This window comes from Cygnus atratus, chromosome 2, assembly GCF_013377495.2.
Source record: "Cygnus atratus isolate AKBS03 ecotype Queensland, Australia chromosome 2, CAtr_DNAZoo_HiC_assembly, whole genome shotgun sequence".
Taxonomy (NCBI): domain Eukaryota; kingdom Metazoa; phylum Chordata; class Aves; order Anseriformes; family Anatidae; genus Cygnus; species Cygnus atratus.
Genome location: NC_066363.1, coordinates 152,758,368 through 152,774,214, shown reverse-complemented (window position 1 = coordinate 152,774,214; position 15,847 = coordinate 152,758,368). Strand labels below are relative to the sequence as shown.

The 15,847-nt window shown below is 43.7% G+C and overlaps 1 protein-coding gene across 5 annotated transcripts in view; it reads left to right on the top strand.

Moving 5' to 3' along the window:
* Positions 1 to 4,760, top strand: part of ST3GAL1 (ST3 beta-galactoside alpha-2,3-sialyltransferase 1) — a 76,299-nt gene extending 71,539 nt beyond the window's left edge. For all 5 annotated transcript variants that reach the window (XM_035561671.2, XM_050708467.1, XM_035561673.2 and 2 more), the window contains one exon: positions 1,192 to 4,760. In XM_035561671.2, the coding sequence (XP_035417564.1) occupies positions 1,192 to 1,365 (174 nt within the window). In that variant the 3' untranslated portion in view covers positions 1,366 to 4,760. The remainder of the gene's footprint in view (positions 1 to 1,191) is intronic.
* The last annotated feature ends 11,087 nt before the right edge of the window (positions 4,761 to 15,847 follow it).

Genomic DNA, 15,847 nt, shown 5'->3' with positions numbered 1-15,847 from the left:
AATAGTCAGTTTGGAGAATACAAATGATTTATTTTCAAACCCTTCTCTGTTCCCAAGCTTGTAGGTTTATACAGTAGGTTATGGTAAATGCCTCTGTTGCAGGAGTTACTTGAAGAAATTCCCTCGCTAGGGTAATGTGCGGTGCACCTAGGAGATCAGAGACTTAGCTAGTTAGTGTAAGGCCATTTCAGCTCTACAAAATACCTCAAGCATGGGCTTGTTAGGATGGGGGAGAAAAATCACAATGCTGGCAAAATTCCTGGTCTGGACACAGCTCTGCTGTTAAAAAAGCGCTTTTGTCTCCCTGGCCTGTGTTGCTTGGAGAGGATGATGCAAGTATGCCAACAGAAATACTCCTCATGACACTGGCAGAAACTGTACCGTAGTCAAGGCAGATAGGATGGGGAGCTTGGGTGGAGCCTGGCTTCTGTCGAGCAGGCAAGGAGCAAGCCTTTGACATCATCAGAAATAATTTAAAGACAGCTCGTAATTGGGTGGGTCCAGGAGTTGCGTAGGTTAGGGGGTTCTGTGATCCATTCAAAGCCAGCCCTATTGCCACACCCAGTTTAAATAAAAGTAAACCACGAAGTTTTGAATTTATCACCAGAGGAGACAGGCATAGCCATTGGTAAATGAGCAGTTGGGAGTGGAGAGGCTGTAGGAGTACACACACATGAAGAACACGATTCCTGTCTGCCTCTGATCTCATGGAAGTAACTGCGCGTGCCATAAAATGAAGTATCTAAACAGGGCTTGACATAGGTCATTATTTGGAAGTCTAGGAACAAAACCAAAGATTTTTCTACTCTTTGTGGCCTTAATCTGATAAAGAGGAGATTCCCAACCTAGGTCACTGACCTCCTGAGGTCAAACATCATGCTTAGGAACAGGAATGTGTTTTCCATATTACTAAACAAAAAGTCATGGGTGGAAATTTCCTCTTCTGTCTGGCTACAGGTGTGGTGGTGGTCTCAGCATAGCTTAGGGTGTGTTGTTCCTTCATCATGATGTTCCTTGGGCCATTATTCTCTGATTGTATCATGTCAGGCAGTAGAATAACTTCGTACAGCACTAGGGTCCTCAAGTGGTACTGCCTATAGATGTACTGACAACCAAGAGAAAATTTTCACCATTTTAGATGAAGACCAATTCCTTTCCAGACCATAACAGTAGTTCTCTCTTACTTCCTAGGTGAATGTGTACGGTTTTGGAGCAGACAGCAAAGGACACTGGCATCACTACTGGGAAAACAACGCTTTAGCTGGGGCTTTCCGGCAGACAGGTGTCCATGACGGGGATTTTGAGTTCAATATAACTTTGACTCTTGCCTCCATTGAAAAAATAAAATTTTTCAAGGGCAGATGACCCTGGCCACAGGGACAAGTAGGGGCTGCAATTTCCAACATGCAGCAGAACAAAGCTCAGTGAAGATGATCTGGATGCCAGCTGGGTTTGAAAGTGTGAATCTGTGGTGGATCCGGAGCGTCTCGCTGCTGCAATGCTGACTGCAGGGAGCTCGGCCAAGGACCAGCTTCCACGCTGCACTTGATTTCCTATCTACAGATAGCTGGGAACTACCAGTCAGTTGTGGGAATAGATGACATGCTGAATCACTGCTTAGGCTCTACGACTTCGTTCCTGAATTACTGATGAAAGACCTGCCTGTTGCAATTAGGAGAAACCTGGGCACACGGACTGCTGTTTGTGTGCCCATTCCTTCCTTGAGTAAAGCAGGAAATCCTTGAAGAACAGTGAAAACGTCTTCTGGGATTTGACACCCACTAGGGTAGCTCTGAACATCACAGTAAGGATTACCTCAAAGAAATTAATTCACTTCTGCTGTTAATCTTCTTTTTGAACCATCTCCTTGGTTTCCTCTGTTACTTCTGGTTTCATGCCCTATTAAGCAAAAATGCGATGAAGTTGCCTGGAGTAGTAACTATTTCTACCATTGCCTCATTCTGCATTGATGGCATCCAGAAAATATGGATCAAATCACCTGTGATCATGTATTGTTTGTTATTGCTTCCTACACAGCCATAATAAGAGAAAAAAAAATACTGAAAATTCCAGAAAAAAAAAAAAAAAAAGAAAAAGAAAAAAAAAGAAAAAAAGGCCTTTTTAGCCACTTCTTGTCTTGTTTGGTTATATATAGCTTTTCATTTTTTATTTTTTGGTCAAAATTACTCCAGAATGCTTATTTTTATTTAATCAGTTTAAGGTTGGAAAGTGGACTATTTTTTCTTTCAGTCGTTTACATGTGCCTTTTATAGTTGTGCAACAGATGTGATTTTTTTTAAAGGTGACAAACCCTAAACTATTTTATTTTTATTTTTTTTTATAAGGGGGGAGAGGGGGATTAACCAAAGTGTAGCCTCCATATGGTATACTTTTGTAGTCAAAACTAAGAATAACAGCTCCTATATTGTATTTGAGCAAACACAAACAAGGCTAATTTTTGAAGGTAGCTTTTACCTTTTTTTTTATGGGAAAATATCCAAATGTTCCAAGGAAACTTTTCCTCTTATTTTTTTACGAATTTAGAAAGTGTTATCTCTTTACAGTGTCTCTATTTGAAATGGAAGAAATATCATGGGTTGAAATATAAGATAGTGATGCAATAGTGATGAATCTTTTGCACAGTAGCAGCATCTATGAAGACACAATCTACGCAAGCTTAGCCTACAGTGTAAGCCTTTAAGCTGTGCACAGCTCTGGAAGAATGAGTGTATTATTGTCAGTACTTCAGGGCAGTGAGAGAAGGGAAGTGACAGTGGAGATTTTACATCCACAGATTTTGCTGGAATCGATATATTTAATCCTCGAGGGAGAGAAATTATGAAATGAAGAACAAAATTCAGGTAGTGAAGAGTGTGAAACAGTGGTTTTTGCTTCCCAATATTGTGAAAATAGGATTCATGGATTATTGACCAATTTTCAGCTCTGGTGAAGCCAGAGTTCTTGCCACAGACTTCAAGGGACTTTAGATCAGGCCTGGGAAAAAAAATGGCATATTTCATTTTTAACGGATTACGGTGATTGGGGTTTGTGGTAATTTACAAACCATCATCTAAATGACCCGTCTTTCATGCACCAGTTGGGACGTCATGTCCAAGCAGATGGGTATTTTGATGTGAGCTCAGTGAAAGCCTAGCCCTTCAACCAGTAGTATGCTTCAGTCCAAGATTTGTCCTGTTGTCCAGTTGTTAATAGTGAGCTCCCCTCCAAGACAGCAATTCGTGGCAGAATGATGCAATCAGCTGGAATATACCTGTTTGACCAAATGGACTGCTTTACCCACACGAATATTATTGGACTCAGAGCATAAAAAGAGCCAAGGATGCCAAATGTCTGTGTGAGGAACTGAACTCTCTTTGATGTACACATGTAATCCTTCAGTTTAGCAATATGGAAAGAGCGGCATTTTCAAATCTTCATGACGAAACCAGTTCATGTCAAGAAGCCCTTTCCCAGCACGGTGGCCATCAGAACTACCCACCTGCATGCCACAGGTGGAGCAAATTCAACGGGCTTACTGTCTTCTAAAAGCCCTTTGTAAAAAAAAAAAAAAAAAAAAAAAAGTAACATTTCTACCTGAACCATGTTTGTTTGTTTCTTTTAAGCATTCCCACTGTTTAAATTGTTGCTACTCAATATGTTTCTAGCAAGATGTCATGCTAATATGACTCAAGGAAAGCAACTTTAAGAGGAAAAAATTTCCAGGGAAGAATCCAACAGTATCTTCACCCTGTGACTGGATTTTGGAGATACTTTTTTGCATCATGAGCTTCAAATATTTTAATTTCTTTTCTTATAGATGGATGCCAGTAACAGGAACATTTCATTGCTATTTCAGTCATTTTTAGAAAGATGTGGAAGAACACTCATGGCGTTTTGATACCCATTTCCTGTTGATTTTTTGTTACAGGTGGCAGCTTGCGATCAAGGAAAATGTTATAAAAATCAGTTATCTTCTAGAGTGTGTTGTTTTGAAAGTTTCCTGTTGCTGTCCAAATTAAATTTCCAGTTTTTCCCTGGATATTCTGCCTCTGACAGCACATGCAAAACATCTTGGCTCATACTATTCTGGATAGATTTAGTGTCTTCATCGTGGGACAAGCTGCAATTTCCATTTTTCTTGCCAACAGCAAGTAGTAACTGTGTAACACTGATGTCCATTTTTTCAGAGCAGGAGGACAGCAGAGGGTGGACCTTTCTAGCTCTAGGATGAGGGGTAGTCTGCACCATCACATTTCCAAGGAACTGTTCCTAGAGTCCTTTAGGTGACTGACTGCTGATGATTCAAATGCCTTCAGAATAAGGAGGTACCAAAAGATGATGCTGGAGGAAGAATTCACTCCCACTGCCAGTGTTGAAGACTGTCTGTCTTCCTGCTATAAACTTTGTTGTTCTATTTTGCTTGAAAAAGCAACAAAGGAAAACATTTAGCAACATGTCAAAGCTTCAAACTTTTGAACTGTGTTTGCCACCCCTGAAGTCTCTGGAGCACTCCTTGAGTGTCTGTTGTGTTTTTAACCAAAGCCAAATTTCTTGAGCACTTTTTTTTTCCCATGAACAGATTTTCTTCCTATTTTTCTTTGACTACATGATTGATTATGATAATCACTTTTTGTTGTTTTGGTTTGGTTTGTTTTCTGCGATGGTGTGGAGTCTCACTCAATCATTCTTTGACATTTTATTTATTTAAATTTTCAGTATGATATGAATCAAAATAAATTTTTTATTGTAATCAAATCAAAGGTGTTTTTCTCTGTCCACACGTCATTCTTCTTCCCACAGTATTTCTATTAGCTCCTAGAACCTCCTGTGACACATAACATTGCAATGAAGCATTGTCCCACCTTCACTCTCATGACACACTTTCCCCTTCCACCCCCCATAATGAAGGAAACCACCACAATCATTTTTACAAATCATTCCTCACTCCCAGAGTAAAGTTTAAAATAGCAAAACTTCAAATAAATTAAAGTGAAGAGTCCCAAGTTCTTCTGCAGATTTAGAAATTCCATTTCCAATCCTAAATCCCATGCAATGGCTTCCTAACCTGCAAGAAGATGCATTTGGGTGTCTAACTCTGATTTGTGGGTAAAGCTCACTTCTCAACATTCTTTGGGTATCTTTGGATCTTTTTTTTCTAGCTGACCCCAGTCCTACTGCTACTTCCAAGAACTCTCTCATTAGCCACCTGGTCCATCCTCTCCAACTAATACTTTCTTTCATTACTGTTATTCAAACTTCATTGTTATTGGGTGCTTTGAAACAAGAAATGTAATAGTAAAGCTATCCCAGTAGGAGGAGATATGATGAAAGACTCATGTTACAATTGGGTTGTGGGAATGTTGATGTGAACTTTTGTGAGAAAAAAAAAAGGTACTCCTCCTCTTCCTCCTCTCTTTAAGGAAAGACATTTTCCTTGTCATGTTTTGAGCCATGCATGCTCTGCCAGGAGGGCTCTAGGAGTGCCAACCAGAGGGATCACATCCCTTAGGTGACAACAGCAGAGGAACACACGCTTCAGACAGACAGAAAGCTTGTGGTCACAGGCATCATGCTGCTCAGCTTGTGGCAGGTCTAGACCTCTCTGGAGAAAACTAAAATTTGTATGACTGGTCTGCTAATGGATCTACGATGTACTTAGGTTATATACTAGGCAAAATAAGATAGACTCAGAAATTAGCAACATACGAGGTGACTTGACTCACCTGTCCTCCAGGGCTGACAGGCCTGTATTCATGGATGGCCTAGACTGCCCTTCAGAAGAAGGACATCTAGGAGTTTGACACCTTTGACATTACAAATACCTGCACCTCCTCGTCTGCATGACCTTCACTTGGGGCACTCCACCGTAACTATTTCTTGTGGACCTCATAATCTGTTCGGTTTCCTTATGGGCCATTTCCATTCATTGTTTAAGGGAGTGAGTGGAGTACAGGTTTAGCAGTGAAATCGATGCAAAGTCCTGCCCACTGAAATTCAGTCAACCTATTTGCTTTGTGGTAGGAGCTCAAGAAGTCATCACAGGGCAGCTTCTATTCAGATATAGGCAATAGTCTGATGGTCACAGTAAGAGATGTTCTCCAGTGGGATCTTCAGAGCACCAAGTTCCCAGGAGTTGCTTCACATTTTGTTTTTCAAGCCAGGCTCTAAATGTACTGCACCAGTGAGATACTAGCCACTGCTAGTGGATACAGCCCAGACACTATCACACTTGTTGAAATGAGTGGGAAGTGGAGTCACAGCACCCCGAGGGAAGGACTGGCTATACCAGAAACTTCAGGCCTGGTTTCTACCCAGAGCTTCTATAACTAGGCTGAGGGCTAACCTGAGCTGGATTGCAATCAAATTGGATTGTCCTTCAGAGAGGCTCTGTACCTTCCTACCTGTCACTGTTTAGAGGAAATACAAAGAATTTGCTCTTCTATCATTCTCAGCAAAGCAAAATAACACTGTGGAACAACTTGGTCTTCAAAACCATTTTGCACTTTACTTCATGTCCACACAAAAGTACACTGAAATGCAGTTTCCAGGTCTAAAGTGATTTTGTCAGGAAGGTAATTTGCATAAAATTACAATCTAAAGACCTCAGGGAGCAGTAAGATATTCAGCAGCAACAACAGCAACATCCAGACAGATGGACCAACCACAGGACTTGGACAAAGGACTTTGCTTATACAATCAACTAAAGAAACAAGTATCCACAAGGGGACAATATGGCTTCGGTTCATGGCATGGGTTTCTCTGATGGCTCATATTCAGGATAGCAATTAAATTCAACAGATGAAAAGGCAAGGAGTCCCTAGCCACCTTTAAAATCTCTGTTTGCACTTGTCTTTCCTACAGACTTTGAGTGAGCAGATCTCATTACATTTTGTTATCTTCAGGCAATGTGATCTAAAATGTGGTTCACACAGCTGAAAGTTCTCCAAGGTTAGGTTCTTTTATGCAGAGGTAAATCTCCGTGTTTTCAGATTAATTTTCTCCTATAGAAATAGCATGCTTTTTATCCCTTTGTTTCTAAGGCAAATTTGGCTGGCAGATTATAAATATACAGGAATTTGGCTAGACCTGTGACTCTAACACTCCTACTAAGACAGAACATTTCCCAAAACTGTTACTTTTTCCACTTAATCAGATACTCCAGTGTTACACAGCAGGCCAATAGCTGCACTCTCAGCTGCCTCCCTGGCTGTCCAGATGCTAGATCAGTAAGAAAAGCACCCTGGCCTATGCAACACCATGATGTTCCTCCAAAGATGCCCCAACCAAGCCCTCACATCAAGTGTTACATCAAGGAACCCCTTATAGCAGTTTCTGTGTTTGGTGTAATACATCCTCATGCTCAGATATCAGAGGGTGTATAAGGGTGAGCCAGGTCCCCCAGAAGCTGATGCAACACCAAGTTTCTGGTACCAAGTGTAGTGGTGGAGTCAAAGGCACAGTCATGGGCATGACTGATGACGAGTGGTTCGTCACTGGGGACTTTGGACAGTTATCCGTGGGGACAAGTTCTGCAGGATGACAGGCTTTGCTATTTGAGGTTTGATTTGTATAGGCAGATGTGGAAATAAACAGAAGCAAAGGTCAAGGCAAGCTAAATAAAAATAAAGTCAGTAGATCTTTAGAAAACCATTGGAAACAAGTGTTTTCATTGTTTGTTTGGTCAGCCAAAGTAGGTGGTACAAAACTTGGTACAAACCTGTACCAAGCTAACTCAGTTACTAGTTGTTCCCAACTACTTATTCCACAGATAACCCACTGGAATGAGGTGAAGTAACTACTCTCCAGTAGCAGGGATGACATGATCCAAACTGAAAAAAAACTAGGAGTTTCACCAGGAGGAGTGCAGCTGTGAGCACTTTGTATGTTCTTGCTGAAGTGCCTCTGAACTTGCGGTGAAATCACTGGAGGCTGTTTAATTCTTGGAATAATTTTTAAACCACCATTTCTGACAGCCAGGGCGATGACAAATCACTGATTATTGTGGCTGTGCGTGGTGTTTGCTTCTGTACCTGTATTAGTACAACATCTCCTTTCCCAAAGGTGTGTGCCAGCCCACCAGTCATAGTCCCCTCCATGGTGGTTCCATGGCTTGCAAGGCTGGCCCACAGCTACAAGACTTTACAGCTCAGCAGAGAGATCCAGCAAACATAAGTAAACTAAGCCAGAATGATGTTTTTATTTCCTATAATAAGCAAAAGAACGGGAAACGTGAGCATGCATGCAGATTAATGGGTCTCCAAGCAGTGAGATGTGATTAACTCACTTCAGTCAGAGCTGGGGATCTCAGCACCTCATTATCTCTTTCATTAATGGTTACAACTAATATCTGATTAGTGTCTCAGCTTAGCTTAGTAATGAATTCTCCAGCTTAATGGAGAAGGAGTTTTCCGCTGGGTGATGGTGAAAGAGAAAGAGAGGAAAGGAGCCCTCTGATTACAGTGCTCATGGGGCATCCCAATATTGTCTTCACCGACACATCTGTCCTCCCTTTGCCCGTGTAATAATGTGTGTGTGTTGTGCCAAGAGCACACAGCAAGCCTGAGGGAGAGGATCCAGCTCTGGTCCCTGAAAAAGAAATCAGCCCAAGCTGAAGGACAGTAGGAGGGGCAGTGTCAGCAGGTACCATGCTCCGCCCTGGGCTGATGAGGGGCCATAAGTGACCGGTGATGCACAGAGAAGGACAAAGAAACACTGGATAGAGATGTGAAGCAACAGCTGCTTTCATACAGAGCGTTTCACCCAGTGATTTTAATAATTTCCCCACTAGAGAGTGCTGTTTTCCTGTTCCCAGGAGTTATCGGTCGGTTCCTGGAGCACACAGCTCCCTTTACCAGCGTGTCGTATCATAGGCTCAGAGCTTGCTCCCTCCTGATGCTACGACTGCATTTACACATCTGTAAGGCTTAAGATTTATTTACTAGATCTGTCTGTTCTGCTCCCTGGATGAAGCCTCTCTGAGAGCTGAATGCAGGAGCCCACTGGCAATGAAACAGATAGGGGAACATCAGGTGGGAGAGGTCCTGCAAGGCTTCGCACCGTGAGGGTTTATGTCAGTGCTGCTATTCATGCAGCTTTTCTTTTGTGCTTTCAGAGGGGAGAACACACTCAGCTATGTGTTTGTTGTCTTTTGTACTGACCCTTTAGAAATGGTTTTCACTGCAAAAAAAGGATATTTTTTTTCTTTCGAAACTTAATTCCCTGACCAGGGACAAATATTTGGCATGCCTGGCTATGTGGCATTGCTCAAATCTTTTTAGTTGGGGATGTAAAAGGCTGTAGTGATAGAAAATTAAAATGTCCTTTGTGGACCATAAATGCAGGTCACTTGTTTCTAACAGGACTTGCATGTTATGCTACCAATATAATCAACTTGTGTAGTTTGGGACTTTTTTTTTTTTTTTTTTTTGTTCTCAGCCACAGGGCCCAGATATTAAATAAGAGGCAAATATATTGCAAAAAGCAATCGATGCCACAAATCAATTAGCTGGGTTCAGTGAAAGCAGAAGTCCCATCCGCCTGCGGACTGCCAGCAGCACGTGTGCTCACGCCTCAGCCATGCACCAGAGCCGAAGTGTTTAAAGCCAGATTGGATGGTATTGGAGCAACCTCATTTGTGAGAGATGTGCCTGCCCATGGCAGAGAGGTTGGACAAGGTGATCTTTAAGGGTCCCTTCCAACCAAACCACTCTATGATTCTATGATTACAGCCCAATATAAAACTCACCAGCCTGGCTTGTGAATGCTCACTGTTGCCTTGCTCAGCTTTCATTTGTTTTCAGAGATGTGGCAGCTCATCCTCACTTGTAGCAGGCAGCCCCTGAGTACCAAAATCCCAGAGCGGGTAGGGAGAGGATCTGCTGAGCTTTTGTAGTGGAGGGACTTTTCCCTTCTGAGTATATTGAGAATAATCCTGCCCTGGGTAGGATTTGGGGGTAGCTGGGGCGTGTTATGGTGACTCTGCTTACCTACACTTGGAAGAGTAAGGATATATTTTTTGCCCAATGCTTCCTTCACAAAAATAGGAAGAGCAGTAGGACTCAGACCAAAATTCTAGACCCTGAATAGTCCCAAATTAATTCCTGTGACTACATCAGCACTGCTGATATCTGGTGTCCTGGATGCAGTCTCACCTGCACTGCTGAGGACTTGTTCTCTCCAGCTGACTGACCCTGCCTGCACTGTTTAGCACTGAACCTTGCATCTCCTTGTCTCAAGTGCTGTACCTATGACCTAAAAAGGAATTATCACCAAAAACTTATGTAAGAGTATGAGAAAAAATATCAGAGTGTTGCATCAGCCTGACCAGAGTGGGATTTCTGTGGCAAAAAGCTGAATGTTTATACTGTGTTCCCAGAGGAGGCATGAAGGGAGTGCTGGAGAGTGCAAAGAGTACTCTGGCAGCTGGCATTTAACAGTGTGCATGTTTGGGGAGATGGTCATATATAGAAATACACAGAAATAAATTTAGGATATAATAAAGTATGTCAAGTACCATACTTGTGACTGAGGGCACAAGTGTACCATGGAGCACGTCTGTACAGCTGAATGTCTTAAAAATGCTGGGCGGCCTTATCCATGCCATCAGCATTTGTCTGTTGATTTGCAAGGCTGGAACTGTATCTGGGCAGGCTGCCTGTCCAGGAGGGGAAAGGTTCTGGTGAACCAGCTGCAGTTGCAGAGTTTTTAACAGAAGTCAGAAAGACATCAGCAGAGTCCCTGGCATATAGCTGTTTCAAAAGAGATGGTATTTTGCAGAAAGAACAGAAATGTTAATGTTCTTACAACAGCAGAATTTGCCCCAAGCATGGTACAGCTTTAACTCTTTCAGGTATTTGCTTCTTTTGGTTACAGCCCCCTTCAGACCCTCCTCTCCTGTGCAATCGTACAGGACACCCAAACCAACCCTTAACCTAAACCAGCTCATCAGTTCTGCAAGCCTGCTTTGTGCAGAGATGTTATTACACAGCATGTTATTAGTTGTCCAACTTCTCAGTGGATGTACATCAGCTCTTCTTCCCAGAGGTCAAAGCAATCACATCGATTCACACCAGTAAAACTCATATCACTTATATGACATGCAGAAGGGTCACAGGTGGTCCCTAAAATGATAGAGGAAATAATGTATTTCCTCCTTGTTGCTACAGCAGGACGTCCAGGAGTTTCAGTAATGTAGACTTACATGCATTTATGCATGTCAAATGTCCACCTCGCCTTTGGTTTTGGATTTTTTTAATATGTTGTCCTAGTCTTGGTTTTCTCTCTTCCAAAATTTTAGGAGCTGTGGAAGACTTTTAAAAGCTAGAGAAAAAATCAAAAGCACCTGCTTTTACAATGTAGCAAAAAGCACAGAGGCAAAGTGAAAATTTTCCTTGGAAAAATTAATCATTTCTGAAGTCCCATTCCCTTTTGAAAGAATCCTCAGCTATGAAGGAAGAGTACAGCAAGGCTGCTTTAGCACAGGTTGCAGAGATTTCATGCTACAATAAGTCATTCTTGCCCTGTACATCAGGCATTAACCATTACCCAGACCACATATCTAATCCCTACCTTGAGTGGACTGTGTCATGCTCACAGTTACAGATTCTTAGACCTGATACAGCACCTGAAAACTTTGCTTTCAAGAAGCCCTCACCCCATAGCGCAAACCTTCCTATTGAAAATTTGTATCGACAGCTCCATTGACATCAATCTAAAGCTGCTTATGTGAAGTTGATCTGATCCTGTGTTGGCCTGAATTCAGTTTAGGACACGACACAGACTACTGAAGTCACTGGGAAATCTTTCCATTTTCCTTAGCGGGTATGGATTAGCACTGGAGGCGGTGTCTGTGCCAGCAAACAGAACAAGTCATGGACTTTACCCTGACATCGGTGCTGCCAAACAGAGCACGGCTCCCATCCACCCAACTGGCTGCATTTAGCCCCATGTGCCAGGTACTGCCTGGTGGAGACGGTCCCTGGGCAGTGCCTTGCGTGGGCACGGTGCTGGCTGTCCCAAACCAGACCTGATTAAGCAGAAGGGACAACTTTGGGGCAGGGCTTCGGTCTGTGCTTTGTTTTATTTGTAAGTATGGGCCCAACCTGAGACAGCACAAACCCAAATCCTGCCTAGGTGCTCCTGAGCAGTAGGAAAAGTCACTCTGCAGCAGGCAGGTGAAGCCTCCCCAGTGTTTCTTGCCATCACCAGCACCGTTCCTCCCCACACCACAGCAGGTGTCAGCCAGTTACTGTTAGCTTTGGCTCAGAGACGAGGTTTTGCATTTCTCCTCCTCTATACTAGCATGAGAGACGAAAATCAAAGCCCACGTGTGTTTGCTTTTCCACTGAAGAGTTGGACTGGAACAATAGAAAGTGATTTATGCTGGAAAATAATTGTAGAAAGAAAAAGACACCACAAACTCAGTTCCTACAAAACTGGGAGTGAGTAAGGGAGGGGATTTCGCAGGACACAGATCAGTGAAGCAGCTCATCCAGTTCAGAAGGCTGCCTTGTGTGGGTCTAGGTGCTGTACCAAAGGGCAGAAGTGCTATTTCCTGCCTTCGTTCACTCGTGTCTCCAGAAATGATGACTTCTCTTGGAAAAACATTCTTTTCATAGCACTTTTAGCTGTAGTGACAGCCCTAGACTGGTTTAGGGAATGGACCAGGAGAGAGCTCAAGCTCCCCATCCTACCCATGGCCCCAATTAACCCCATGGCCAGTACCAGCCTGATCTCAGGAGGAGGTGAGAGGTTCCCCCATCCCCTCCCCATATCTTCTCTTCGCCATCATCATGGTCAGCTCAGCCTGGCAGACCTGCAAGGTGACCTCACCCCCAACCGTGGCTAGAGAGGAGGTAGTGACCTGAAAGCTGGAAAACACCCTGCTCTGTTCCTCTCCCTTGGCTCCACGCAGTGGCCTCAGGAAAGGCTCTTGCTCATCAGTTTGTTGTCGATCCACATCACTTACAGCAGTTGTAATTGCAGAGATGGGAGCTGCAATTAGAGCAGAGTGAACTGCATAACCTGTTACTCTGAGGTGGTGGTTATGACCATAGAACACATATCTCTCACACACAAGTGGGCAGAAGTGTTCCAGAGACCACGGGGTCAGGAACAGGATGCTCAGCATCTGATTTCCACTTTGCAAATCATGCCTGGGCAGAGGCCACCCCATTTTCCTCACCCCACACCTTAGCGCACTGGTGTCCCACCTCATTTCTCCTGGCCTGCACAGAACTGAGAGATCCTTTGAACCGCTGAGGAAAGACAGAAAGCCTGGAGGGCAGGACTGAGAACCTCTGACACTCACATGGCATCTGAACAAGAAGAGCCTACTAACACAAAAAGACCCTGCCACACAGTGCACCTCACTAAGCCTGAGAAGACCTGGGCAGTCAGGGTATCCTGATGCTCCGTGCTGGATAAAAACTAAAACAGCAGGTTTTAATTCCAAAATCTCATTGAAAAACAACAGCAAAAGATTTATTATTATTATTTATTTATTTATTTTTAGAGCCCCAGCCGCTCTGCTGCTCTGGAGCTTATTTTTTCCCCTTCCCATCCAAGCAGAGCCAGAGCTGGTGGTGCAAGAGAGCAGGACTGTACTGCTGCAATTACAGCCAGGAAAGGGAGAGGTGAAAAATAGAGCAAGCCAAACCTGCCCCTTTAAACAGCCAAGAGATGTCAGATTGGATCCCACATTTTGTGTAACTTTACCCTAAATAGTAAGGATGAGGCTGTGCAGCTAGCTGCACAACCGTAGCACTTGACACAAGTGCAAACAGCAGTGGATGGTACTTGTGAGGAACCCAAATCTCTTTTTCCTTGCTAAGTGCATGCTTGTGCACTCTGGCATGGCCATTCCAAGCACCTGAAGGGGCCAGCAATAACTAAACTGGAATATGGTCGCAAACCTAATTAATGGATTACATCGTCCTGCTTCCAGCACGCAAACCTCTCTGTGTCCTTATGGTCATGTCCCAGAAGGGTAAACAAGGACACATGACATATGTACAGCCTCGTTTATCCTGCCCCTGACCTGCATTTTGGTCCTGATTCTAGTCTCCTCTCTGCTAAAAGCTAATGAAATTCCAACATGTGTTTGTTCTGATTCCCCACACATGCTCCTGCTCCCGTTCCTGAGATGCCCTGAAAATAATTCTGTTAGCAGGAAAATAAACAGGACATTACTCTTGATGGCTTTCAATTGTATTTTCTCTTTCCCTGATGTCAGCCCCTGGCAGAGGCGGGGGGGAAGAGGAACTCAGGGCCATCAGAGAAGTTTTTCTGGCACAGACGAGCTACCTGTGTGCTGCCAAACTCTTTGCTATTGTACAGCGTGCACCCTGCTGCTTGCCTGGGATCTGAATAATAGAGCCTTACTGTGAAACTGTTAAAGAAAAAAAATGAAGTTGAGCACAGCGAAGGCAGGTCAAGCAGCAGTGTGAGCTGGGCCAACAAACGGGCATTTTTGCCTTCTGTGTCAGCTAGTAGCGATGAACAAAGATGGATATTTTTAATGGTTGTTGTTTTTTGGGTTAGTATTGAAAAGTATTAATAGAGACTAAGCAGAAGAGAAAGCCCAAACAAGACTTGGATCCTTTCAGACTCCGTTCACAAGGCAGCCTTTACCCCTAAAGACAGGTGGGGTTCCCTGGTGGCCCATGTCCCTGCTGACCACAGGTACCCCTGGGCTCAATTCACCATGGTCCATCGTCCGCACCCAGTCTGGGGCATCCTGACTCCTACCAGCACCAGAAGGACTTCCTCTGCACCACAGGTGCATTCACACCATATCTTCAGGGGTTTCCCCCCAAGCCTGCAAGAGCTCAGGATGCACCAGCTAGCCATGAGAAGGGAGAAGCAGCTTGTGGGGCTGATCAGCTGAACCCCTAATTACAGTGAATATCACCACCTCCCTTCTCAGCCTTTTCCGCAGGTGGCAACCAGCATGCTTTCAGTTAAACCAAGTGGCAGGCTGCAATAAGAAGTGATATCAAGAACGGCAGTGAGGGAGAAAGAGTCTCCCCCTTCCTTTCCACCCCAGACTTTAACCTAGACCATAAGCCTGGCCACAGCGTGCTGGGCCAAAGGCTCAGATGCCCCAGCATCCCATCTGACAGTTCTGGAGCACATGCTTAAGGAGCAAGTTTATTCCTCTTTCAACTTCTGGCAGTCAACACGCTGAGGAGGATACTATATTTCAATCTGTCCTGTCCTACCTGTATTCCCTTGGGGTTTTTTGACTCATCCATACTCCAGCATTGCAGGCGTTGAAACAGGACTAAATTCTTCCCAACAATAGAGGGCAGTGCTGGCTTCATTGTCCCAGCACAGGACACGTGTTCCAAGAAGAGATAAAGCGTAATATTTGTTATTAAAGGTTGAGGTCTTTCTGGCACAGCTCTCTGTTTTGGTCTCCTAGTAAACCAACTTAAGAACTGCTGGGGTTACAAAAGGCAGGAGTTAATCAGTAACTCAGATGTTTATCAACTGCACGTTTAACTATTTATTCCTCTCTTGTAATACCCACCTGTTTTTTATCTCCATTTAATGAGTAACTATTGGGAAGGGGATTAAATACACCTGTTCTCCCTACATATTGGGACTTTCGAGTGGTGGCCATTTTGATTCTAAGGAGCTGTATGCAAATTCGTCGACAGAGAAATGAAAACCCAAGTGTTTCATGAGACAAAATAAATAAACCACCCCCTTAAAGATAAACCAGGTCCTCCTACAGCCTCATCTGGCACATTTCCAGCTTCACTGCTGTTCTGCAGGCTTATTTCTCCATGTACACCCCAGTATGATTTTACCCCTTGTAAGTTGTCTTAGCATCTCCTGTTGT